At 45.7% G+C, this 27368-nt stretch overlaps 1 protein-coding gene across 3 annotated transcripts in view; it reads right to left on the minus strand.

Annotated features, from left to right (window-relative positions):
- Nucleotides 1–712: 712 nt before the first annotated feature.
- The window catches only part of LOC118223591 (protein FAM126B-like), a 46723-nt gene continuing 20067 nt past the window's right edge, over nucleotides 713–27368 (minus strand). The window contains exons 3-15 of one of the 3 annotated variants that reach the window (XM_035410315.1): nucleotides 22997–23081; nucleotides 21376–21381; nucleotides 19215–19306; nucleotides 18241–18342; nucleotides 17374–17553; nucleotides 17028–17108; nucleotides 14605–14720; nucleotides 13685–13780; nucleotides 12830–12946; nucleotides 11310–11397; nucleotides 10853–11009; nucleotides 9451–9588; nucleotides 713–5641 (exon numbers count right to left, since the gene is read on the minus strand). In XM_035410315.1, coding sequence (XP_035266206.1) covers nucleotides 5046–5641; nucleotides 9451–9588; nucleotides 10853–11009; nucleotides 11310–11397; nucleotides 12830–12946; nucleotides 13685–13780; nucleotides 14605–14720; nucleotides 17028–17108; nucleotides 17374–17553; nucleotides 18241–18342; nucleotides 19215–19265 — 1722 coding nt within the window. In that variant the 5' untranslated portion in view covers nucleotides 19266–19306; nucleotides 21376–21381; nucleotides 22997–23081 and the 3' untranslated portion in view covers nucleotides 713–5045. The remainder of the gene's footprint in view (nucleotides 5642–9450; nucleotides 9589–10852; nucleotides 11010–11309; nucleotides 11398–12829; nucleotides 12947–13684; nucleotides 13781–14604; nucleotides 14721–17027; nucleotides 17109–17373; nucleotides 17554–18240; nucleotides 18343–19214; nucleotides 19307–21375; nucleotides 21382–22996; nucleotides 23082–27368) is intronic. The other 2 variants (XM_035410314.1, XM_035410316.1) reach the window with 2 other exon arrangements.

Genomic DNA, 27368 nt, shown 5'->3' on the forward strand with positions numbered 1-27368 from the left:
TTTTTTACTTTGTTACATTATTTCACTTTGTGCATTTTAAACCATTGTTTTTTTTCCTTTTGATTTATGTAAACTATTCAGAAGATCAATATTAATGTGCCATTAACAAGTTCTAATTTGCCTTCCATTAGGACACTAAATGTACGCTACTCACTAGAAAAAAATCTATACAGGGAATTTTTATTTCTAGTCGAACATGTCCTCACAAAACATTTTGTGTATCAGCAGAAGAAAAATACATGGACAGAAGCTAAATCTTGACAAAAATGGTTGAGTTCAAGTAAAATCCACAGCATAATATTATTAAGAAAGTAACTGAATTCATTATTGGTTATGGGAAGTATAAACTTTCCTTGAACTTATAATGAACTTAGAACACTTAGAAACACTGCATTCAAAAACTAAAATAATTGATAATCTACGGGAACTAAACATTCATTTTTACTGATGAAACCAAAAACATGATGGCTTTTTAAAAACTCTGTTATTTTGCCATTTACTGATGTAAACCACCAATCAAAGATTTTGGTGGCATTTAAAAACAATTGCTATAGCAATAATTTCTATTACTTTGTTGTATTTGGGGTATGCCATTTCTCTAAATGCAGCCACAAAGCTTTGATGCTGTACAACGGTTTTAAAATTTAGAACACTGTAATTCATGCTCTTCAAGTAGATTCAGGTCCAATAAAAATGACAAAACAAGTGAAGCAAGTATTTGGAATCAACACCATATTTATTCAACATTTTACAGATAGACATATCTCTTTGTATTGCAGTCACTTTATTCTCTGTACATTTTTTATTTACAAGGATTTAAAATATTTGTATTCATTTTCAACATCAGTGGTACAATGGTGTACATATCAATTTCATTATAATTGTAGATTGTATTCATTAATTATATTAATTTATGTGTCAGCAGCATCAAACAATTATGAAATAACAGCTACAAAGAGAATGGATTCCATGCACGAGTGCCATTTTCCATCTTCACAACAGTGGAAGCCGTACGATAAGACACACACACACACTTTTGATCCCTCTCTCTCTCTCTCCCTTCCTCTCACAAATACAGAGAAAAAGGTAGTTTGTCTTTCCCTTTCCAGAGTAGAATATGGAATGAATACCCAGATACTCTGCTAGCTAAGCTGACAGAAGATTCTGCAATGTTGTAACGATTGACCGTTGTATACTTGGATTGTCTAATTTGGGATAAATTGAATAAAGAATAAAAATATCTTTAAAAATGAAAATTAAATATGTTGCATAGAACTTATCAATGTTATAATCAAAACAGATGGCTACTGCCAGATTTGAGACCTTTGAAACAAGTTAACCTAATCCTGGTACCCACCAGCAAATTGCATTTTTCCGTTTTCAAAGAAACAAAGCAAATAGCTGTTCCCTTGCCCTAGTTAAAATGCAGACTGAGGGTGTCAATCATATCAGCACTTGTGTGCTTTGTTTAGGAGGTGTAGGCATCCAGAGGATACTGTAGGTAGAATGTCCAGGTACAGTGCATTGCAAGTGCACAGCTTTCACTTCACATGCAGTCTGACAGCTCTGCTCTCTCAGACACAGGGAAACACAGAGTCAGTGTGACACAGCTCTCCTCTCTCAGACACAGGGAAACACAGAGTCAGTGTGACACAGCTCTGTTGAATCACACACAGGGACATACAGAGCCAGTCTGACACAGTCCTGCTCTCTTTCACACAAGAGAATGCATCCTTCAACATTTTGTACTGAACAAGCCATAAGTCAATCAGACTTGTGCTAGAATACACCATGAGATGGTATCATTCAGAATGACAAAAGCTCAGTGGTCCCTGAATTTCAACCACAGCCATGACACTAACACTGCAGGACATTAACACTGCAGCCACTGGAGTCCCCCATAAGACTAAACAGTGAGCTTCTCAATCTCGCTTCATGTTGAACAATCATAGTCCAGTTCATTCAAAGCTATCTAACTATGCAAGACCATAATACAGATCAAAACACTCCATTACCATTACCAGTGCTTTCATTGTGGGAGTTTGACAGACAGAGAGCTTCCATTGTCAGTCTGAAGGTGTTTCCATTTAAATTAGACATCCAACAAAGATAACTGCTGTCACCATCACATTAAGGGGTGCGCTTGTTATTTAACGCACATCTCCGTCAGTACTTAGCACTATTCATTTAATGTGCACAGAAAATAAGATAAAATCCATGGTAAATAAGGCTGATGCTGAGTCTGGAATCTAAGATGGCGGAGGCCCTGAACTCAGGTAAAAGAAGGGTGATGGTGGGACTGGAAAAGGCCGAACTTTGCTTTGTTAGAGATGGGTTCTCCCAACTGTTAAAATGCGGAGTGCTGAGACATCAAAAAATGATTTCAAACCACTGAACGCATTCAATTCAAGCACTCCCTTTAAAATGAAACGGGCAGTAAATTCTATATTGTGGGAAAAAAGGGCTTCACTGAAAACAATTTAAAGTGCACTGAAACCATTATAACTAATACAGCAGGTCCAAGGGAAATCTTCCCATTCACATTCCACTGAATAAGACACCGATTCACCACGCTACATATTTCATACTGACAGTTTAAACTGGTAGGGTGAGGGCCCCTCACAATCTGATAAAGACGAACGAATGTAACGAAGAAAAAAATTCTGCTTTTTAAAATCTGGTTTATTACCGAGATGCAGAACAAGAGCCATGCAAACACAGCTTAGCTTTTCAACAGAAATGCTGTGACCTCCAGCAGATTTCTAAAAATGAAATGGTCCTGTCACCGAGTGGTAATTACAATGACAGGCTTTTTCACCATCTGTGCAGTGCAGGAATTACACTTTCAAACAGCAAAGGAAGGCACTGCAGTTTTAATGCATGATAGTCATATATGATCTTAACTAATGAGACCAGGACCACTGCTAGTCCCGGTCACTTTAGTTCTCATGAAGACACTCCAAAGTGTCACACTGGGCTATGGCACTCCCACAGAGTACTGGCTGGAGTGAAGCTGGACCCTGCCAGTGGGTTACACGTGATGCGTAACTGCCCACAGCATTGCCCATATACTGTAGAGAGCTTCAGCTGGGGCAGCTTCTAGAGACTTCTCTGGTTAATTGTGCACCTGTAACCCGCCAGCATGAGCTCTGAAGTCATGTGACATGCTGCAATTGCAATGGAATTCTGTTGAGCGGCCATCTTAGTGCCTGTCAGAGAACATTCTAATCCCCACCTTCCCAAATGTATGCAGATTGCTGCAGTGATGGAAACAGGATGAAAATGGCAGGGGGGGGGTCGGGGAAAGTGAAGGAAAACCTTTTTTTTCCCTGTGTGCATTGGTCAGTCAAAACGTATATTAAAAAACCATCTTAGAGGGACTGACAGTTATAGAAAGTCTCAACACACATATATACATAAACACACATATCCACATACACGTATACGCACCGTACCCACAACCCACATACACACAACGTACATACATAAGTGCATATTGTTCACTCTACGCCACCGATTTCTGTTAGTCAGATATATGATTATATATATGAGAAAGTTTCCTTCTTCAATATAGGAAATAATACACAGCATCAAATGTCTTTACTGATTGAGCCAAAACCAGCTAGCCTTTAACTAGCACCTCATGATTTCACATGAGGTTATAGAATTTAACTTGGCAGTTTCCCTGGTACTCCCCAATGAGGAACTCATTGTACAGTAACGACTTTCAAGAGAAAGAAAGTAATAAGGGGAATACAGTTTCCAAACTGTAAGCATGAGGAATATTGGGTTTGAGTGTCAGACGAACACAAGATGAGGTAGAGGGGAGGCTTGTGGGAAATAGGGAAAATCGGAATGGTCCGATTTCTTTTCCAACAACAGATGTTTAGTGACAGCACATAGCTTGTGAGTGGACACTCAGTCAACTGCAGACAATTCAGTTAAATAAACAAATCTGTCACAAGCCACATTACATACACAGACATTTTCCGATGAGATTTCCAGACAACAACTAGCTTCACAGCAGTGCATTCTGCATCTAACAGTACAGCGTTGCTGCAGACCCATCTATCCACCCGTCCAACATACCCGCCTATTCCTGGTCAGGATCGCGGTGGGGGGAGGGCAGGAGCCTATCCCAGCATGCATTGGGCAAGAGGCAGGACTTACATGGATTCACATGGACATACTCTGCGTAGAAATCAGCCAGGTACACTCAAGTCTCTGCTTTTGTGCGATTGTGTTATTAATCCAAATGATCAGGAGAAAATAAAAGCATATTTGGGCAATTCCTCCTGTCAGGAGCATCCTTTAAGACTGGGAACTCTTCAAAAATGACATATTTATGCAGGAAAATATTCCAATTTGTTTAGAATTAATTTTGAATATAAATATTGTAGAAATTATGAAATTAAAAACCAGCGTATTTCTTGGTCTGATTGTTTTTTTTAAAAAGCATCATAAAAATTTAAGAACAAAATTATTCAAAACCGCCCTCTTTGGGATCTATTCAACAAGACAGATCAGATAAATTCTAACATAAATTAAGATTTAAAATAAAGAAGAATCAATTGAAGATTGCACATCACCTCAAGGTTAAACAGAAAGGCATTGGAAATGCCCATTCTTTTCCAAGTAGCATTGGTAGTCTTATTGCTGATTTGATACAAAATATAGACTATTTTAATCTCAGGATTAAGTTACAGACCCACAATGAATTTCTAATATTGATTAACAATAGACATTGTGTTTTGTTTTCCTTTGTTTTCATTTTAAGCCATGTAGCTTGGGTACTAAGAGAAAGGGACACGGAATTCTCTGGTTAGTCAGAGAAGATGATTGGATGGGACAGCTTTCTGCAGACTGGTGGGGCGGAGTTACACGTTAGGTGACTTCTCCCACTGGCTGCCAGAGGAGTCCAGTCCCTCTCCTTCATGGGCTGAAATTACATAGAGACCGCCTTCTCCTCCTGACCTCCCGCTGCGAGAGAAAGGAGTGCAGGACACGCCCCCCACCTGTGATGTCACCCTCTCCCCGCCGCAATGCTACACCTGGGATATGATCTGCATGGTGAAGCTGGGCGAGCGGGACTCCCTGGAGAGGGGCGTGCCGGGCGAGAGGAGGTCCTGATCCTCCTCCTCTGGCCGGCCCAGCTGCTCGTCCTGCAGGCTGCCCGCGGAGAAGCGACGCGCCGTCCCCGGCGTCCCCTCCAGAGTCCCCTCCAGGGTCCCCCCCTCCAGGGTCCCCTCGCTCCCCTGGCTCCCGTTCAGGGTGATGTTCGTGCAGTCGAAGGACTTGCTGGACGAGGTGCTGCCGGTCCGGACCACCGCGCGGCCGGCCGGGTAGCTGAGGCGCTTCCGGGCGGGGCTCAGCTCGATGGCGTCCGGCGAGAGGGCCGGGGGCGGGGACTGCCTCCGCTGCTGCTGCCTGCGCAGCACCGCCTGGGGGTCGGCCGACGGGTCCCTGTGCTTCCGGCCGCTTCCGCTCCTCGGGCCGACGCCCGGGGCCTCGACCCGGACCCCGACCCCGGGCCCCGGCTTGGTCCCGCTGGGCTGGCTGCTGCTGGAGGCTCCGGAGGAGAAGCCCTCGTCCGGGTCGTTCAGGGTGAAGGACTCGTCCTCCCCGCTCATGCCATCGGCATCTGCAGAGAGAGAGAGAGAAAGAGGGAAACAACAGAAAGGACGAGAAAAAGAGGAGCAAAAGAGAGCAGTGTTAAAAATATGTCCCAGAAGTGTACTAGATCAAAAGGAGAGGTATGTAGATCGGTTGCTCTTGAAATAGACCTCAGTGTCTCTCATCATATAGCTTAAGCACTCATGCTAACCTAGTAAGTTGCTCTTCATTAACGACATACCTATAACACTATCTTCACCTTTTGACCTCACACGCAATCCACATTCTGGACAAAATCAAAATCTTCTCTGATCGTATATTTAATTTGATTAGTGGAGAGGAAAAAAAAAAAACAATACAACCCATCTTGACTAACATTCACAAGGAAGAAAAACTTCCCTTGTTTATACACAATAGAAGAAGTCAACTTTAATCGACAACCACCACGTGCGATGTGCCATTTATCCGTTTACATTTGTAACCTGGTCACGTTCCGCCAGCACATCCGTCTCCACGGCCTCCTGAGCCCAGCAGACTCTAGAGTGCGGTGGAGTGCAGAGATAGTGTGCGGAGGGAACGCTCTCTCATCGGAATGCCAGGGAGTCCTCTCAGAACTATCGATCCCGGGCCACGAAACCCCTTTACTTTCCGACGGTATACGCCTCCCTGTCCGCCCCACTTCGGACGCTCGATCCCAGACCGTCACCAGAATGCTGTTTGTTCACTGCCCTGCTCTGTTTGCTCTACTCCCTCAGAATGCAATGAGATAAGAAAACACTGCAGAAGGATCTCTGTGAATCGATACTGGGCCGATAACAGGATTCTGTTCTGGGTCCTGTATAGATTATTTTATCTAATCCAAATGCCAGTTGTATGACCGAATGGAAAAATACACTGTTTTTGTCCTGCGCAGCCATTTCTGGGATTACCTGAACCAATGCAATATCTCTAACTAAATAAAAACGGGGACAGAGCAACCCACACTCCACTTGCAAAGACCCTGCAACTGAACTTCCATCAATCACTAAAAGATGAAGTAAAAGATGAGTGAATTGAGACTACTGTAAAAGATTTTTTAAGAGTTACCATTGTTGAAATCCATTGGGGGAGAAAAGTCAATATTAAATATTGTAAGAAACATTCCACACACCTTCATGACCACATGGAATTAGGTCAAACAATTGTAGAACAGAACACAAAAACACACACAGGTTAAAATCTTGTTTTAAATACAGAGTCCGCCAGAGTCGGTTGTGTTAGCAGACGGAAGGGCAAAGCAAAGCAGAATGGATAACAGGAAATAAAGTTTTAACCGCCTCGCACGACAACCACAGCGACGCGACCGACAGGCTCCATCATGCAGCACCGAACAAGCACAACCCGCGCCCTGGGCTGGACCGCTAACAGAAAAGAGAGGAGGAAAAAGACTGGAAGAGCCAGGGAAATGGACGAGGGGAAGACATGCACAAGGCAGGGAGACTAGCACACATGCCCTCCCGTAGCGCTTCAGCTCACACGCATGTGGCGCGATGCAGCCTGGATTCTGAGGAAAGAGAGGTTATTCGTCAGAAAAACAGACAGAAACCTGACTCTGATTGGGCCATGTGTCGGCAGACATGCCGAAGAATTTTACCAATGCTTTCAAATTTCTCACAGCACATTCTGGTTTATGCTCAGCTCAAATTGAAAGTAGGAGTAAGAAGCCAAAAAAAGCAGTAGAAGTTTCTATCCACACACCTGAATCTTGGTAAACTGAACTTCATAATTCCTTTGCAGATGACTAAGATGCAGAACCTTACTATTTTCAAACATAGCTGATCAAGGGTCCCACAAAAATGTGATTAAAGTATATGAGCTCTTTGACTATAAGAGCTTACAGAGGCCTGTACTTTCAATGGTCAGGGTCTTTCATGAAGTATATTCTGTCAAAGTGTGAAGGGAGGGGAGACGACGTTGTAACAGTGACTGAGGTCTTTTCAGCATCACAAGGCAGGCTACAGGCTCCAGGTCAATTCTCACATTCACTGCTAAATACATGAATACTGCAATCCAGCAGAGACTAATGACCAACTAGGAAAAACAACCAGCTTGAATGAACCAGATTATAAAAATGGCTGTGATTGGACTGCAATGTGTTAATAGTGATGCAGAGGGGCACTGGGATACACCCACACTGTAGAGTCCATGCAATGCACTGATCTAAGTTTGGCAAAAAGCCACCCAAAGCACTGACTGAGACCCCCTTTTAAGCTGGATTTATGAAAGAACAACACGGTGTGAGACGCTGAGTGATTACACAGTGAAAGCAAGTGGCTTAATGGACGTGACGAGCTGACACCAGCGCTGAGACAGAAGTACACAGGACACACAGGAGATGGGCTCCTTCTGCTTCCTAGGACCAGAGTATGTACTAGTGACACGTGAACACTCGTGTACTCGAGCACTTGCGTCTTTAGGGCTGAGCTACAACATGCCACATTTTATACGACGACAGTATTTGGGGTTTTTGGGTCTTGTTCCTGCTTTGATTGACATGCACATGCTGGAATGCGGTAGGTGGCAGTTCTGGGGAAGCTTCTTGTCACTCACCGAGCAAGCTCCGCCCCTACATATGCAATATGTACACAGCTGCAGTAAAGGGGTAAAAATGAAACTGCACCAGAAAATATGGAGGGGACACACTGGAAATTTTGAGGACAGAAGTACATTATGGCAGAGGGCCCAGTCTGGAGCAGGACCAGCTGAGACAGCAGTGGATCCCTGCACTTGGAGCATGGATGGATACAAAGCTTCAATAGGATTTCTGTATCTAGCTTGCTGTGACCACTAGAGGCAGCACTAAACCTGTGTAAAGCAGCATTAACAAGCAGCATTAAACCTGCACCAAGCAGCATTAAACGAGCAGCATAAACTTGTGCAAAGACCAAACACCTAGAGGTCTCCTGTCCTCCACCTCGCACAGCTGCTAGAGTGAAATCAATGAAGCTAGACTAAAATCCACTCTGGTAACTGCAGGCAGCACTTTGTTAGGTGCTGATCAGTATGACAAAGGGAGGAATAGTATTTACATTAATAGTATGCACACTATTTATACTCCCAGAACAATGTTTTAACAATATGACATTCCAATCCCAGTGGACTGATCTGTTGAAAATCCATTCATAATAAAACATTGCACAATTGAACTTCTTTAGAGAGTAAATTTTCTCCATCTGCTCAAACAGTTCATTGTGTTATTATTATTATGGTTATGATTATTCTTATTATACTCCATTTTACTTAAATTAATTAATGTTATTTATTGCCCATTTCATTCTTTATTATTATATTCTATGTCGGTCTCTCACAATTCCTCCATCTTCCATAAATTGACAAAAATACAGGATCAATAAAGCTCTCAATGGGGATAACACGAACAGGAATCTCAGCTGTGATGGCACAGTGAAACGCTGCGATTGGTCAGTTTTGAACTGATCTGCTTGTGGAAGCATGAGCATGCTCAGTGAGTGAGGAGAGCAGAGCTCTCAGCAGGCGGCACGAGGCATGCACTCTGAGAGGTCCATGCAGACTAAGTCTCTCCCCACCCCGCGCCCAGAGTAAAAGTACACAAACAGCCTGCCCTAAAGGCTGGGGACACTGGGGCCCATGGGAGGTGGGGGTAAAGACGAGGGTCACGCCGGATGCTTTCGGTCGGGGGGGCTGGGTGAGTTAGCGCACTCTGGGGGGTGTGAAAAGGGAGCTCAGCAGGGTTGCCGTGGCGGCCCTGGGCGGAGTCAAGGGTGCCCCTCCTCCTACATCGGCTCCCTCCCTGTCCTCCACCTCCGTTTCCCTGCCTACCCTCAGGCGCGGCGGGGGGCACGCTGGACTGCACCCGCCCTCCTCGCTCCGGATTGGTCGCGGGCGGGTCCGGGGAGGCGCGGCGGCTGGGGGTGCAGGCGAGGCTCAACTCGGCATCGCTCGAGAAGTCAAAACAATCTGGGATTCAACACAACAGAACCGGAGGAGACGGGGGCTCCTTAGTGACGGTGGCGAGAAAGACCGCGGCCGCACAGTGACTTCCTGCTCCTGGGGCAAAATTTTCACATTAACAGCGTGCACGTATCTGACTCTACGGCCGGTCCGGACCCTAACTCACACAAGTGAGTTTCCCTGAGACAATAACAACACAGAAGCAGAAAGAAAAGTGAGAAGCACTAAAACAAATACACTGAAACAATACTGGCACAGTCAGACAGCTGAAGAAGAACATAATCAGGGGTTGGCATGGTGTCCGTGGCAAATATTCTCAGATTTCCACTATTGCTGTATAAGCATATTCTTATGTCAGGAGCATTTGTATGCAGTCAAGGACACCAGTGGGGGTATTAGTTACTATTGTAACTATTGGATACTATGGCTTATCCAAATATAATTGGTGTTTGCGACACTGAGTATATTTGCACTGAAAGAAAATAATACTAATTAAAAGAAATAAATAAAATTAATTAAATATATAATCATAGTTGAACAAATTGTAATGAATCATAGAAGTAATTAGCTCTTAGCGATTCCCGTCACTCACCGTGATACTGGTGCCTAGGTCCAAAAAATTGGTGCTTTAATCAGCCTTTGGAGAATTACATATGTCGAGCGTACAGAAGGACAATTTTGCAGACTAGGGCAAAACAGGGAAACCAGGTAAAACGCATAACACACTTTCTTGTCTTTGTCACAAGAGCCACAAGAATTCTGAAGTGTCCGTGGTATCGGATGGTCATGCCAACCCCTTAAAATAACGTTTGAGTAACATTGAAACAACACTGAACAATCAGTCAGCATGAAAGAGCAGTGGCAGAGGGCAGAGGAATGAAATCTGTACAGATGCTGCTGCTGTCTCAGTAATTCATTTAATGAAAAACACGTTCCGCTTAAAAAGAAGTGTAATAATAAAATTCAATTCCTGGTCCTGGTGGGCTGCAGCGTCTGCTGGTTTTTTTTTTGTTACTCAGCACTTAACTGATCAATTAAAGCAGTCGATTAGACTGTTAACTCACCTCATTACCCATCACATCTGCAATGAGTGAAACCCGCTGCTGGATCGGATCAAGATGGACCTAATTACACAGTAATGACTGCCAAAGTCCTGTTTTCCACTTCCTCTTAGGAGCACAGTGAAGCTGAATTCGTTCTGAGATCTCACATCGAAGTGAAGTCGTGGCAGGGCGGGGCGAGGCGGGGCGGGGCGGGGCGGAGCTCTTACCCTCTCTCTTCCAGCGGAGGCGGCGGATGGAGGCAGCAGTGATGGCGGACTGAGAGATCCGGGTCGCCGTGGGCGTCACTTCCACCTGAAGGATCTTGCGTCCCTGGGAAGCGTCTGGGGCGTTGGCTGGAAGGGAGCGCTTCATAGCGTTGGCCACCTGGGGAACGGAGGCGCCAGAGGTCAGGTACGCTACACACAGCCAGAGCTCTGAACTTCAAAGCCAGGTTAACAGTGACATCATTACTGAAGATCTGTTTCTCCACTTTATTCAGGCAGGGGAGAGAAGCAGAGAAGGTTACAGGTGGGATCACTACAGAATGTTTTCCAAAAAAGGGGGTAGGGGCAGGGTTATGGGCAGGGGCAGGGGCATTGGCAGGGACTGGGGCTGGGGCTGGGGCATGGGCATTTGCAGGGGCATAGACGATGGGCATCAGCGCGTTCCAGAGATGAGCCTCACCAGAAGCGGCTGAGAGTAGAGCTCCAGCTCAGCCCTGTAGAGGATGTCATCCAGGGCCTCTCTCCCCAGATCCCACTCACCATTGTATCTGCACAGGAAGTGGACAGCATCAGACAGACTGCAGCCTTCAAGGGAATTCACGCACGCACGCACGCACGCACGCACACACACGCACACACACGCACACACACACACACAACCGCTCACACCCAGACAAGCACACAGACTTACAGACACATACACAGTGGAGCCTGTCTCTGAAGCCCTACATAGAAAAGGCCATGCAAAAAACAAAGCACTGGAAAACAGTACAATAACACAATTGAAGGAAAGGACCAAAGGAAACTTCCTAAAAGATGAAACCAGCCTCTCTGCAGGCCCCTCAATCCGACAGCTGCTCGCGGAAGTTCCGCCAAAGCCACTTCAATGAAAAACATCACGTGGAAACAGGAACTTGATTTCCTGTTTCTCTGACCTCCTGCCACTTTTCACCATGGATGTCGCTAAAAGGATGTGGATAAACACTGAAAAGTGTGAACAGTTCCACGATCACAAAACCACTTCACAATGCCACCTCAGGGGCTTATCGCTTCACTGGAGATAAGTGGCATTTTCAGACACGGGCACTTAGTTCTCACAACCATTAAAGGCGCAAAAAGGAAAGCAAAAAGAACACTTTCAAGAGACTACCCATTCACAAATAAGTCACTGTTACAATATGTCTGGATATCGTCGATATGCATAGATAAATGGCACAGATATGATCAGAATGACCTTCCCATTGTCACAAAAACGGACTCAGGAATGGCAATATATTGGATTGGCAAATACGGAAAAATAAATGTAGCGTAACAGTTCACTGAATATCAATAGTTATGTACTTTGGGAAAATGGCATTTTGCCCTGCTGTAAATTCTCCAGTGTCAGTTTTGAGGAGCTTACTGTTTGGTTTGGTTTGGTCTTTTTGAAATGCTTCGTGTTTGCTTTTGTTTTACATACAAATCTGTCCATATAAATAAGTACATTCTGGTAATATGGAGAAAGAGGAACACTGGGTGGGCACACCTTTTCCTAAATTGCTTGGATTGAGAATTGTACACATATTCTCGATTCCCTGATTGTATATACTAGACCACACTAGAGGGTCAGACAAACCCAAATACCCTATTAAATAATGCAATGATAATACACTGTATACAGATTTCTTTTTTTGACCAAGTTGACCAACGACATTGGATAGATTGTGTCCTTTTTCCACTTATCGGTTAATCATTGAAAATCCAAGTTACCACAGAAAACAACTTGCAATTTGTCCAAAAAAGTGAACTTGAAACAGAGAAGTCACACTTTGCAATGATAAAAAACTTGAAAATACATATCTAGTTCTATAACTGCATATTGAGTGGCATAATGATAATAACACAATGAAACAGGCATGACTCCACACAGACTTTAGCCTTTTGTTAGCGTAGCTGCTACTGCACACACACTGGGGTCCACGGGGGTATAACGACACTCACATGGCATGATAGACAGCTGTCAACATCTGCACCATGAACTCAGGGTCCAATAGCACGCGGTTACAGGGCTCCTGCCACGCCTTCCCCTGCTGCCGTGGAAACCCGCACACACACAGCCTGCATAAGGACAGGGAAGACCACCAAAGGGGAAGACCACATGTGAAAACTCAAGCTACAATGTTTTATCCTATCTACTGTACAGGCTAAATATATTAAAATTCAACTAGACTGCTGTTCTGAAAAATAAATACCTCCCTCAACACCTTAGCTGTTGTGCTGATATTTTTGCTAAGCATAGCTGCCATGCATCACAAACAAGGTGCAGGATATTTGAAGGGTTTTATGGACTTTCAGTGAAACCCACCACATTAGTATTAAACATGAAATTACACCCATGTATCACATATTGATAACATAAATGAATATAAATAACTATTTTGCACAATGCATGTTTTAAATGGGAGTTTTCCTCTATTAAAGACCCTCCCCTAGTATAATATTATTTCAGGTATGTACCAAGTAGCTGGTCATCTGAGTGTGTGTTCTCTCATTCAATCCCACATCACCCTTGATTGTAACAACCAAGAACACTTACATCCCCTACCAGAGGGATGACAACCTGTTAACTGCTACTTCAAAGCTTAAATTGGCTTATTCTGAGTTTAAGAGATCGATACTGTGTTGACTTCCTCTGTATCTAATAGAGGAGATACTAAATTAGCCTCCTCAGAGTTGCAGAGACGAGATTAAGTTAGCTTTCTCAGAGTCTGAGATAAGACTGATTATGCCAGTGGTTTTGAGCGAACGCGCTGCCCAGCGATAGCCAGGAGTTTCCTGTGGAAGACCGGATCTCACCGTGAGCACATCCTGCACACCGACTGATAGGAGGAGGCTGGCATGTAGACCACTGAGGAGTTGTAGCACAGCATAAGGAAACAGAGGACCTCGAACCTGCAGCCACAAAAACACCAAAAACGATCACGTAAAACACTAATGCGCGGTGTACAATACTTTTCAATGCCTCGCGCGGAACAGGCTCGACACTACCGAAAAGCATCAGACAAAGATTTCCCAGAGGCCGGTCTTGTCTGGGGTGGGTAAATCCGGTTGGATATGTAGGTCGTGTCTAGCAGTTGTTGTTATTCGACAGTTGTGTCTTCATCTTTTATGAGCAGTAAGCTCCAGGACTCATCGGGGAACCATGCCTTTAGCTGTTTGCAGTGCACGACTCACCACACAACAAACGAAAACAATTGTGCACACCAGCAGTTAAACTGCAAAGCAGCGTGCTGCCTGCCAGACAGACCACTCCGTACAACAGCAAGCTAAACAAGAAAGGCTGTCTGTTGTGGCTTGGCTGGAGGAGCTGACAGGCGGGTCAAACTGGAGGAGAGCGAGCTGGTGGTTTAACTGGAGTCGATCAACACCGTTCTAGCCAGTTTAACGTAAATGCAGGTTAAGTAACTAAGGGTCAGAGTTACTAAGACCATTAGGATGCGCAGAACCTTTCAGCACATGCAAAACCAATAACAAGACCCATGATAGGTCATGGTATTTGTTCTCGCACCAATCATTGGTCGTGTTATTAGTTTTGCGTGTGCTAAAAGGTTCTGTACATGCTAAAGGTTTTTAGTAAATCAGGCCCTAAAACCCTTCAGTGAATGCAGAGGAAATGAAAGTAAAATGAACGGTAAGGCGTAAGAGTGCATGACTAAGGTCACCCAGACAGCGTCGCTCCTCCCCTCCCTAGTCCCTCCCCCCTCCCCGAGCGGTACCTGTTCTGGGCAGTGAACGTCTCTCTCTGGGGGTGCAGGCCGCAGTACACCACCTTGATCAGGTCGTGGTGGATGAGCGCCCCCTCCGTCAGAGCCATGGACCCCAAACTGGACGGCTGGGAGGGCAGAGAAACGCAGGACCACCCGTGAACCCACCGGTACCCGAAACCAAACAGGCTGAAAAACCATTCACCGGACGACCTATTTACTGGTGCTGCAGTGAGCAACACTTCACTGGATTATATCGCTATCTGTGGGAACTCTAATGACACACCTATTTATAATATTAGCTTATTCATTATGATATCGTCACATTTAAAAAACAATGTGTTGGCTGTATTTATGTCAGGCATAACAGGGTTTCTGTGTAATGGTAAATATACATAACTGTAGATCTACAAACGCCTTCAGCTTTTCCCCCTTATTCTCACACATTAGGAATGCCTAGGCTGTTGCATCATCAGCACTCACTGCTGCAGATGTCTGCTATCGATCTGGGAGAGCACAGATACGGTTGCGCTATCATCTGAAGCATGCGACGGCTGGCGCTTCTCATCGCAGCGCGGTCTACGACTCGGGCTCAAACAGACACGTGCAGAAGGAGACACTCAACGGGCGGACCGTGGGTGCCCATGGGGGGGCGCCATCGCGCGATCCGACGTCGTCATCCTGGCCAGCTGAAACCCTCGCTACCCTGGGCGGCGCTAACGGCAACTGTAACCCTGTCGGGCTGCTGGCCACGGTAGGAACTGGCAGGGTCTAGATTTGAAACCACACCATAGAGCCCATCGGCGCACTAGAACCGTGCTGTAGCAGGAAGAGCTCCCTTCAGCCCCAGTGAGGACATTTTAAAGCCTGTTCAACTGTTCTAAATGAAAAAGAATGGAGACAGCTTTGATGGATTTACCATTAAATGACAATACTGTATCCTGTCACAAACTTAAGTGTCACACAGCTGTGGCCAAGAGACTCTGTGTATAGAACTATAAAGGAAAGATAGCAGAAAGAATACCCGCTACCTGAGGTAAATGAGGTTCATTATAAATATACATGTACATTTAAATACATTTAGATGCATAACATGGATATTGTTAGTTACAGAACACCCTCATACATAACCGCTTAAAGGAAGAGTAAATAGGAAGGTGTGATTGTATAATGTGACCGTAGTCAAAACAGAGAGAAGTGAAAATGTGGAACAATTACAATAAAGTTACCATAAATGGCTTGCTGATAAGAGGACAAAAACAAAAGCTGAAACCTAATTTGCGTGAGAAAGAGGAAAGCTTGTCCTGAGCAATGAATTGACCAAACCCATTTGGCCTGTTCAGGTTGATCTTGGAGATAAGCTAAGCTGCAACAGATGCACGCAATTATCGCATCATTATTAGCCAGCGACAGCTGAAACGGCACACAGCATTAACGGGCTCTGGAATCTGGGAGGGAGGCCATCTGCGCGCAGAAGAATGCAAAATGGCGTAAATGACAGCGCTAACGAGGTCATTAAAGGCAATTACAAGCCAAAAATAACATGCATACGGTCCTCCACTAACTGAGTTTTTGAAGCTCATGTTCCGGTGGGGGGGGGGGGGGGGGGAAGGGGGGAAGGGGGCGTGGCTGAAATGAATCACCGCTCTCCCCCTGCTCGACAGTGACGGAAGGAGCGGCGGGTTCCTGGGGAGGGAGCGAGCGATTATCTGCAGCGTCTCCCCGTGTGGAGGGAGGGAGAAAGACTGGGGCTGCATGCCGACGATGCGTGCGGTGATTTATATGGGGCCGAGGCCACGCGAAAGCGCAGCCAGCCAGCCCAGTCACGGAGAATAATAAACTTCAGCGAATGGGATGACACAATGCCACCCACGGGCGAGAAAGCAATCTCGTATGGGGGGGGGGGGGGGGGGGGGCTGGTCGGGGGGGAGGCTGACGTGTGGGACAGCGCGCTGTGGCAGAGGTATGCGCATCGCCGTAGGGGCCAAGAGAACCTGGTCATCGCGTCACTGTGGCAGCGCAGAATGATGATGGCGGCTAATTAAACCGGAGGTCAAGGTTACGGGGGAAGGCATTACTCACTAACGTGTGTGTGTGTGTGTGTGTGTGTGTGTGTGTGTGTCTGTGCATGTGTGTGTGCGTGTGTGTGTTTGTCTGTGTGTCTGTGCATGTGTGTGCGTGCGTGTGTGTGTAAGTATGATTACTCAGAGGACCCAACACTGCACATTAAGTTAAGGTCAAATTTCTCAAGAAATAACAGCAAATGCTTGGGAAACTGAAGACGGAGTTACTGCAGAGGCTAAATTCATAAAGTGTGCAGGGCCTTGCTGAAGAACAAGCACCCATGTGCACACATTTCTCCCACACCATTGTGGTCCACATGAGGCAGCTGAAGTGGCGGAATAATCACATGTAGATGATGCTGTCGCCCTTACCTCGTGGTATATTGATGGTTTGGAAATGGAGGGGATTGTGAATGACAACAGCTTCCCATTTCCCTCTTTGTCAACAGTCTCCTGCAAAGCAGAAAAACATAAATCTCAGACACGTGACAGTTCCATCAGACTGCATGTGTGACAGACCTCAAATGCACTGCACGCAAGGACTGTGCTACAGTGACCCCTGATCCTGTTCTTGGTAACCAAACAGCATTCTCTCCCCACAAACCCAATATCTGCTTCAAGGCTGGCTCTCGTCCTTACCCAAACCTTGTATCAGATATGAAGAACCCCCAAAGAAGCCCAGCCCCAAACATCACAGCGCCCCACGTAATGGACACACCAGGTTGTAGATGCCCAGCAGGAGGGCTTCAATGCAGCCATTACTCTGGCGGTCCCTGCTGGCCGTGACACGCAAGTACACCCAGACCAGCTCTGGCAGGAACTGCAGTGTGAAGCGGCAGAGACGGTCCACAGAGCTGCGGTAGAGCTCAAATAACTGGTGACACACCGGCTCCAGCAGCTGGAGGAGACAGCACACACACACACACACACACACACACGCACGCACGCACGCACGCACGCACGCACACGCGTACACACACGCACACACACCCCACACATTCATGCGTGCACATCCCACACATGCACACACCCCACACGCGCACACACGCACACACACACACACACACACACACACACACACACACACAGACACATGCACACACATGCATGCGCGCACACCCCACACATGCACACATACACACACGCACACAAACGCACACTAGTGACAACAATACCACACAGCTTTCCTCAGACGGACAGGATGTGACATCATACAGGAAGGAGAGGAGGGCGAGGAGGGGGAGGTCACTGAAACAGCCACATCCTCCCTTTACAGCTTTTTAACAGAGAGGAAAGCCCATAACAAAGACTTTATTCATACGAAAACATCAAACTCAAAACATTTTTCATTATTCTGCCCAATGCTGACCCTTCAGAAGGTCTTAGCATTTGTAGCTCCTTAGATCTTAAATGACTGCAAGGCTAACTGCAGTGCAAAACAACACTGGCTCCATTTAGCTGCATTGTTTAACACTTCACACTTTCTTTAAGCCCTATTTAAAAACCCTGAGCCCAGACAGACTGTAATTGAGTTTTGCTGGTGATTACTGGTCTATACCAGCACTGGCGGTGGGTGCCGTCCCACCTCGTTGTTGGGGTCCTGGATGACTTGGTAGAGTGCAGGCACCAGGGACTTCTTCAGATGGAGGCTGTCCGCGTAGCTGGGGATCTGGGTGTCAGGCAAAGTCTGCGGGGGCGGGCAGGGAAATATTAACAGGCTATAGAACGCCCTGTGGCTAGTGCATACTACTGGAAATGTCAATAGTCTATCAATATCAATATTAATAGTCCCATCAATGTCAATAGTCTCATCAATATCAATAGTCTCATCAATATTAGTCTGCACAAATAAACAATAATCAGTGTTGCTTACTGTTAGCAGGAATGAATGTGTGTGTCACCAAAAGCTGTCTTCACAGTGAATAATGAAATGCTGTGCTTCACACAGAGTAGAAAAACTGTCCCAAAAATGGGTGGGTCACAGTGGCTCTTCTCCAGTGCTTGGTTGGCTGATCTCAGTTTAGCTTCTGTGGTCATGGCTGCTCTTCACTCATCAGTACAACAGATGAGAACAGCTGACTAATCACAGTTCATCTGCCCTGAGCACAGGTCAGGGCTGCTCTCCACTCATCTGTACTACATACTAAGAAAGGATGACTGATCTCAGATCAGCTGAGCTGGGTGTTGGCCAGGGCACTGGGGCTCACAGTAGAGGACCTTTGGGTCAAACTGAGGCCATGAGGCTCCGCCCCTCCAGATACTGCTGCTGCCAGATTGGCACTGAAAGTCAGAGACAAAGCAGCACGGGAAACATTGTTTCTGCTGGCAGCAGTAGATGACCATGAGACTCACACAGCTATAAAAAAAATGGCCTTTCTCCTGCATTTTTTGGAATGACTGAATCCCAGAGGGATGGGCAGTAGATTCTCCGTTCTTGGTGAGAGCGAGGTCACTCTCTGGCTCCTGTCTATACATGGTGCCATGTTTAGCAGCAAAGAAAAGGCGCTGATTTACTGACAGCGCAAACGGAGTGGGAGGTGAAACGGGGGGGCCACCCACCTTAAATTCCGAGAGCCATTCTTGCACGACTCCTTTCTCCGAGCCCAACATGTTCTACTGAACACTCGCCTCCCCTGTCAGAGGGACAGAGATAAGGGTTGAGGAGGATGAAGAGCATGAAGATGCGGTGATGGGGGAGTGATGTTATATTAGCAGATCTCTGTAATATTTTGATTAATTTGGTGTTTTAGCTTAGTTTATTTGACAATTATTAAAATACATGTTACAGCAAATCATGCATCCTAAAATGATCACAAAAAGTCACAGACTTATTACCATTGTGGTCCTTTGTCTCGACAGAGAGGTCACCCACGATGACTTATTACTAACCAGAGTTTACTTTGACTAAAGCGGGGAATACACTGTGTGATATTTGTAACGATTTTGCAGTTGCAGACAAAATTTTCAAATCGTGTAAGAATTTTTTTGTCGTGAGCTGAAATCAGCCATCTTAAATCTCTCAGTGTGTGACATCTCAGACGGCCCATTTAATGAATCTCAGCCTCCAACAGAAGACTGGCAGTGTCCGAAATTTTGGGCCAAAATTGTGCAATGTGACAGCTGCTCTGACCACAGACGTCTAATGAACAACCAACAGAAGCACAGTAATGCCTAACCTAAACGACAGGCAGTTATTCTAGAACAGTCTATGGTTGACCTTTGTTGAGAATTACATCCACAATGACTGTGGAATAGTGCCTGGTTTAATATACCACCACATGCTACCACTCCCTGCAGAGCTCTTCCTTCTGTCACTGAGCCAAGCTGGAGCCACAGCCTCTGGCACTAGCAGATGCACCCCTCCAAACAGGCAGCACTCACAGTGCTGCGTGACCCTTCTACCAGAGGCGTTGCACAACAGCATACAAAAAACGTGCCATTTTCGCATGGGCGAAACACAAACCTCAGAGGGTGACGGCTGAGTCATGACGACGCTCTTTAAGACAACATGGCAGCTGAGTGTGTACCTGAGCGTGCGCGAGTGTGTGTGCACGTTTCAGCGCGATTCACTGACGTGTGTGTGTGTGTGTGTGTGTGTGTTCGCGAGTACGAACATGAGCGTATTTAAGCGAGCGATTGCGTGAGTGTGTTGTATCGAGACGGAAGGCCAGGGGGTGAAGGACTGTACCTCACCACCACCTGCACAGAGACGGTGAGCGTGAGAGGGCTCATCATAACATCGTCGTAAATAAGCCAGGAATAGCAAAAAGAGCTCCTAATGACAGAACACTCTGTGCCTGTGTGGACTCCACAGCCCGGTGCCATTGCACCACAAGTCTTATCGGTCACCTAATGGCAGCATACCTCAGTCACTCTGGTTAAAGCCCTGTTAATTCAGCCAAAGGGCAACGCACACAAAAGTGGACTTGGGCCCAGAAATGTCACATGGACGTGTGCACCGTGCACTGGAAAAAGAGAAACAGCACGCTAAATCCATGGCAGCTTTTGTAACAGAGTGCCCATCTCTCTCTCTCCGTCTCGGCTGCAGAGAAGACGCAGAGAAAAAGCCCCTGCCTATTACACTGCGGTCCAGGGAGAACTAAACGTCGTATCGTCTTACTCGAATTTATCTGCGCGCACACAGGCCACACGCACAAACCCGCCAAGGTCGTCCTTGTTTGTGCGAGGCTGGCATCCCAAGGTGCGCCCAGTCTGTGGGCGTGCCTGGCACAGCGGGCGAAGCTGATTACCGTCTGATGGTAACCGCGTGGGGCCCGGGCTTTCCGTTACACACCGCTGCGTTTCGCCTTTCCACGGTCGCTCGGAACAGAAAACCCCCCCGGGTGTGAACCCGGCACCCCGGCAGGGAATGTAGCGCTGGCGCTAAACCTCGCCGTCACGCTGGCAGAGTGGTCTGAAGGAGGAGCCAGAAGGGGGCGGGCTGGTTCTCGCTTCAGAGTCTGATTGGACAAAATAAGCCCTCTGAGCAAAGCAACCAATCTGCGTGTGGTCTCTCATAAAGAAAACCAGCCTGCCCCAGTGTGTGTGGGGATAATGAAGACCAGTGTACCCCAGTGTGTGTGGGGATAATGAAGACCAGTGTACCCCAGTGTGTGTGGGGATAATGAAGACCAGTCTACCCCAGTGCATGTGAGGATAATAAAGACCAGTCTACCCAGTGTGAGTGTGAGGATAATGAAGGTCGGTCTTCCCTTGTGTGGGAGGACTTATGATGACCAGTCATCCCCAATGTGTGAGGATATTAAGACTAAACTAAACTGTCCAGCATATGTGAGGATCATGAAGCTCAGTCTTGCCCAGTGTGTGTGAGGATAATGAGGACCAGTCTGCCCCAGTGTGGGTGAGGATCAGGAAGTTCATGTGTGGAATGGAGACCAGCCTGTTCCATTATGTGTGAGGACACGGAAGAGCAACTATGAGCTTGAGGAACTAGTCAGGTGAGTGTCTGCATACAGATGCACAGACCATCTGGGTCTGGTGTAGATATGTACTCTAAAGCCTCTCTCATTTTTCCCCAGCAGGCGCCGATAATGGTCTGACCTTGGGCTGTGTGTGCCCCCAACACCTGTACGCACAAGCTGGGTGTGAATTAAACAAACTGCAGTGCCAGATTAGCGCTGCTATCATCTCTGCATGTGCACGTGTGTGTGTGTGTGTGTGTGTGTCTGTGTGTTGTGTGTGTGTGTGCGTGTGTCTGTGTGTGTCTGTGCGTGTGTGTGTGTTGTGTGTGTGTGTGTGTGCGTGTGCCTGTGTGTCTGTGCGTGTGTGTGTACGCATGTCTGTGTGTGTGCATGCGTGCATGTGCATGTGCGTGTGTTTATGAGCAAAACTGCTGACAGCTCTGACTCATAAATTGAGTGTTCAGCGCTGATGGAAATAATGTACTTTAATGAGTGTGGGGCTCTTAGACAGAAAACGAAACATCTGAATATTAACACCATGACTGACAGCACAGAGCTTTATGCAATCCGTCTGGCTGGCAGCACCATTTGGAATTGATTTTCAGTGCTCCTCATCACTGACCTACAATACGCAGGGAAGACAGACGTCCTCTAAGCTTGAGACGGGGGTCAGTATCTCAACCCCAGACTCTCAGTAAACAGAGAACTCAACACAAGGAAACAATGTGCAAAAAGATGATGTGAAAGGAAAAAAAACAAATGAAACTGCACTATATATTGTGTTTCAGGATACATACTATAGATTTTATGTTGAGAATCTGTCTATATTATTTCAGCCTGGTACATATGCACATACTGTGGCCACTATTTGCAAACTGCCTGGTCTTTTGATTGTAGTCGACTAAATATTAGCACCAGCTGGTTCACTGAGCAACATCTATGACTCGGAGGAATGATTAGCAATGACGATGGCTATCAGTCAGTATCCTACTGATGGTAGACTGAACTGAGCCAATGTCTTGTGTTTCTGGGAATTTCTGTACTTTTGTCTGCAAAGTTAAAATGCCTGCTTGACAGATCTTCTAGGACATCATGTGGCTAAATTTATAGGTTTTTAAGAATGTGAAATATACTTCACTTTTTTTCTTTTGAAAGAAGCTGCCCTTGATGTTTCTCCCTGTAGTAACTTTTGTCCCTGTCTAACCATCGCTCCCCCAAAACTCTCCATGGTGCACTGTTGCCATGGAAACAACATGGTTCTGTCATTTCTTGTCACACCAAACAATGTTACAGTTGCAAAGTTCCAAGGGCATGTCAATATGAAGATACCTCTACTCGATTTCTACTCGACTTCAGTTCAAAGACCATTTCACAGGAGACATGCTCCAATCAAATGGTGTAGCTTGGGTGTGTTCTTACCCCAAACTCCCAGAATTCAGTTCTCCTCAGAGGGATGTCTCTGTGCTTCTGTGACCTCACACATCTGTCAGTCGTAGAGAACCACCTATAGAGGGAAACACAGAGCCAATAAGGCTACAATAAAATTATAGAAACCAATCAAGTAACAGCAAATGCACACATAACCAATCAGGTTTCAGTCTAAGTACACCATAAACTTTATGTTATAGAAGGCTGCTGCAAGGATGCTACTGGAAATCCAGTTTATGAAATCTGAAGCCCGTATCACAAGCATCAACCACAAGAAACACATGTGGCTTAAACCCATGTTGGTCCCACATAACTAACAAAACGGGTCCTCTATACTCACATACAATCATCCAAATATAATGAAGTACAACCAACTTGTGTGGAAAGTACATATATGTAGAATTCCATTTTTAAAATAAAGTACATACTGCTGTTCTCTGTACTGCTCTTTAATGTAAGAGCTTCTTCAGCCATCAGCAGTAAACGTGGAGCAGACTGGCAATTTCCCTGAAGGACACTCATTACAGGCACAATGACTGCAGGAGGAAGTGTGGTAAAGAGAACACCTGTACAACAGGGCATTGGGCCTTCACTAACTAATCTCTCCAACGTTTCAAGAGTTTTATTGTGACCTTTTTCGCTGAATCACCCAACGTGAGTCACCGCATGCGTTTCCCAGCTTTCTGTGTTTTAGGAGAATTTTAATGAGAGCCATGAGGAAATGAAGCCTTCATAACCTACAGGGACCAGTGTGGAGTGTCGGATTGAAACCTATTATTAATCTCATTAAGGACAGATAGCAGGGTGTATTATGTAAGCTCAACTGTCCTTGCGCTCAACTGTGAAAAGCAGTCATTTGAAAAAGTAGAGAAGATAGCACTGGTTGGTAGTGACAGGGCTTCAAAGACCAGCTTCGCTGAGGCCACTAAATTGAACCAAGCTTGCTACTTCCCTCAGAGTTCAAGGCAAAAAATATTTCAAGATCAGCTTATGTGTTAATACTAATAGTAACGATAACTGTGAGTGCATTCGTTTTTAGCTCAGAGTCCAGCAGCAATGAGTTCCTGAATCACAAATGCACCTCGGCATTACACACAGAATGAAAAGTCAATAAACAAACACTCCGTTCACAGGCTGTACGTAATGTAGGCAATAATCTCTGTGCTAAGAGAAGCAATCCATCATCCAGAGCTTCACTGCTGAACATCTTTAAAGGGACTATCCATTGATTCACCTGTCGCATCTTTTACCAGTCACACCCTAGCCAGGTCCTTATTGATTAAAGAAATGGTTCTTAACTTACCTGGTTGAATAAATTTAATTTCACCTGCTTTCCAGACAGAGGCCTCGCTTAACTGGCTGGTAAATGACACAGGCAGCACCTTAGAGCGGCGTGTTCCTGACACACAGACAAAGCTCCTTGAGATGAGGGCGCCTAACAGCCTCTTCCTGCCCAAAAAAGGGCTTCGTAACTGCTCATAACCTTGTGGATGAGGGGGTCGTTTTGCCAGTCTATCCCAGGTTAGACCCAGGGCCTGATTAACTAAGACCTTTAGCATGTTCAAAACCTTTCAGCACATGCAAAACTACTAACACAACCAATTATTGGTGCAAAACGCGTACCGTGACCAATCATTGGCCCTCAGCTCTTCATCAGAGGAATGTTCTACAGACCTCTATAATACACAGACAGACACCATTTACACAACTGGTGAACTTTCTCACAGTCAAGTAGGGGGTTCCCAAAATTTTTTGAGTAGCCAGCCAGGCAAGAAAATTAGCCAGCTAGGGGTGTTGGCGGTGGGGAGAAATTGTTCCGATGACATCATTTTTACCAAGTTAATTAGCAAACCTTAAAACGAAGCGTGATGCACTTGGAAATGTGGCCCTGGTTCATTTGCTTTTTACCTTAAATAAGGCATGGCCCTGCAATCAAATCTGAAATTGACCCGTATTCGCTAGAGGAATAAACTAAAGTTTGCTTTTTTTCGCAGCTACAAGGGGAGCAGCCATCTTAAAACAAGCGAGGTTTTGATGTCACTAGATTGCTTTGTCTCAGCTGCTCAAGCCATTCCTATTACTAGACTGCTGACTTTCAACGAGCTGAACAATGAATCATGAGGTGCCCTGGTACACTCAAATGAGGATTACCAAACAAAATGTATTCATTTTCACGACGAGACCACAGCCTCTGCACCGCAGGCTGGAGGCTCTAAAATGGCGGCCTCCAGCTGTGGGACGCGGACGATGGGCCTGCAGTGAAGGCTTTATTATTAACTCCGGCCATGATGAGTAACTGTGCTGCTGAAAATAGTCCCCACTTCGTCAGTGAATCTTTGCCTTACAAAGTAAGCTAGTATTGCTAGCATGCACACAGGTTATACAATGATGCACCTCCAGATTGTGCAGTATTCCCATTAAAAGGCAGTTTGTGAAAATGAGTTCTTTTAGTTTGGGTATGGGATTAAGTTCACTACCATTCCTATTGCACCACAGCCTCTAAAACACACACACAACTTCTCTTTCATTCTAAAACATGCAAACAAAGTAGAACCTTGTCATGGATAAAACAGATTAGTTGTGGGCAATCCTATTAAACAGTATATCTCCAAGATTTTATTTTCATAAGCATTATAGATTATCCCTTGAGCCTGGAGGCCAGTGTGTACAGAGCAGGCCATTATTATGCATGAAGACCAGAGAGGCCCAGTAAATGAACACAGCTGCTATTGGACAGAAAGGAGAGGATTGTGGGTTTTAGGTGTATGAACAATCCCTACACAGAAAATTAAGGGCATTTTGGTTGCGTAATGAAACGGAGAAAATGTCGTAGAAGGCCAATCAAATGCCTGATAAATAAACTACACAGCTGAAGATTACAAACTCTTATTCCCCATAACGGTATTTGATTTGTTCCTCTACCCAGGAAATAGGAAGCAAATAGTGCCTTTCTGTTTCCCCTTCCCCATATAAGGGCAGGTCTACACTGTGACTGCTGATAATGAGGACATAATGGCAGTGGGGCCCACAGGTGAGAGGGAAGCACGTGGATTCTGGCTTCTGCAAAGTCATATATGGTGATGATGAACCATAATCATCCCGCACACAGCTCTCCTTTCCAAATCATACTGTCAAATTCTATAAATTAGTAACAGACATGGTAGCAGTGACCATTCTATCTCCACATTTACTACAGAAACACATTAATGCCACAGGCACAGGTAGAGAAGTCAACCAAAGGACAGAGACATCAAGTCATAAACTTTTAATATTTTACGGATTTAAAATGCACAGTGCGGTCTCTGCAGTGGGAGTATACATGCGGGTCCTCTTCCACGAGGGGAGAGCTTCTCACATCAAGGTGAAGCCTGCTCTTATGCACTTTCATTAAAAATGCAGGAGGAAGCGGCCAGATTATCCCGTCTCCACAGACCACAGCGCTCAGGGCCTCTATCTGAGCAGAAATGTGGAACCCTGAGCAGGGCAGTCAAAGGCAGTTTGTACAGGGTGTTCAGTTGAGGGTTAATTTTGGGGAGATGCACACGTAAGAGATTAAATTCTGGTGGCGCACATTTAGTTGATACTACCAGGGTGAATCCCAAACTCTCTAGCACCAACCATCATGTATGGAAACCACAAAGAGCTTCTCTTTGACTGGAGGGCAGAATTATCTACAAGCAGGTTTGTAAGTTTACAGAAGGCTCTGTGGTGACGTGAACTAACAACCACCAGACCACAGCCCTTTCTCTTAGTACAGGTGTACACAGGGATACAGTACAGGCGTACATATATCCGGGGTGACATTTGTGAGGGGGTTTGAGGACGACTGTGTCGGAAACAACTCTGAACCTGTCCCAGGGTTGTAAAAGCTGTTGTTGATCCTACACAGCTCTGGATTTCCCAGCCCTGGTTCAAGTTTGTGACCTTTCAAAGGTCCTGCAGTATCTCTAATGTAACAAAGAAAGACATGCTAGGGCGCACTCAAACAAGATAAGGTGCAGAAAAACATTTCCTTTCTGTGCAACAAGACCAACAGCTCAGCCTCAGTCTTTCACCCAGTCTCCTGCTCAGAAAGAGGCCCTGTTTTCCGCGGCCTGTGAAAACTGGATAATCTGGCAGCTTCCTCCAGCATTTTTACCTATTCCAGGAACATGTGTGAGTCCCAGTCTGCCTGAACTGCACGAAGACGGTAAATCTGAGACTGTGGGCTTGGAACTTAGAAAGACCAAATTTTTTATATTTTTCCCATTAACCCATAACATGCATATTTAAAAAATATCATTAGACACCATACAATGTTTCTAGACATACCTGAGTTTACAGATGTAAACCACCACCCTTTCTGATGTAAATTTTAAACAGT

The sequence above is a fragment of the Anguilla anguilla genome, chromosome 3, assembly GCF_013347855.1.
Source record: "Anguilla anguilla isolate fAngAng1 chromosome 3, fAngAng1.pri, whole genome shotgun sequence".
Classification (NCBI taxonomy): domain Eukaryota; kingdom Metazoa; phylum Chordata; class Actinopteri; order Anguilliformes; family Anguillidae; genus Anguilla; species Anguilla anguilla.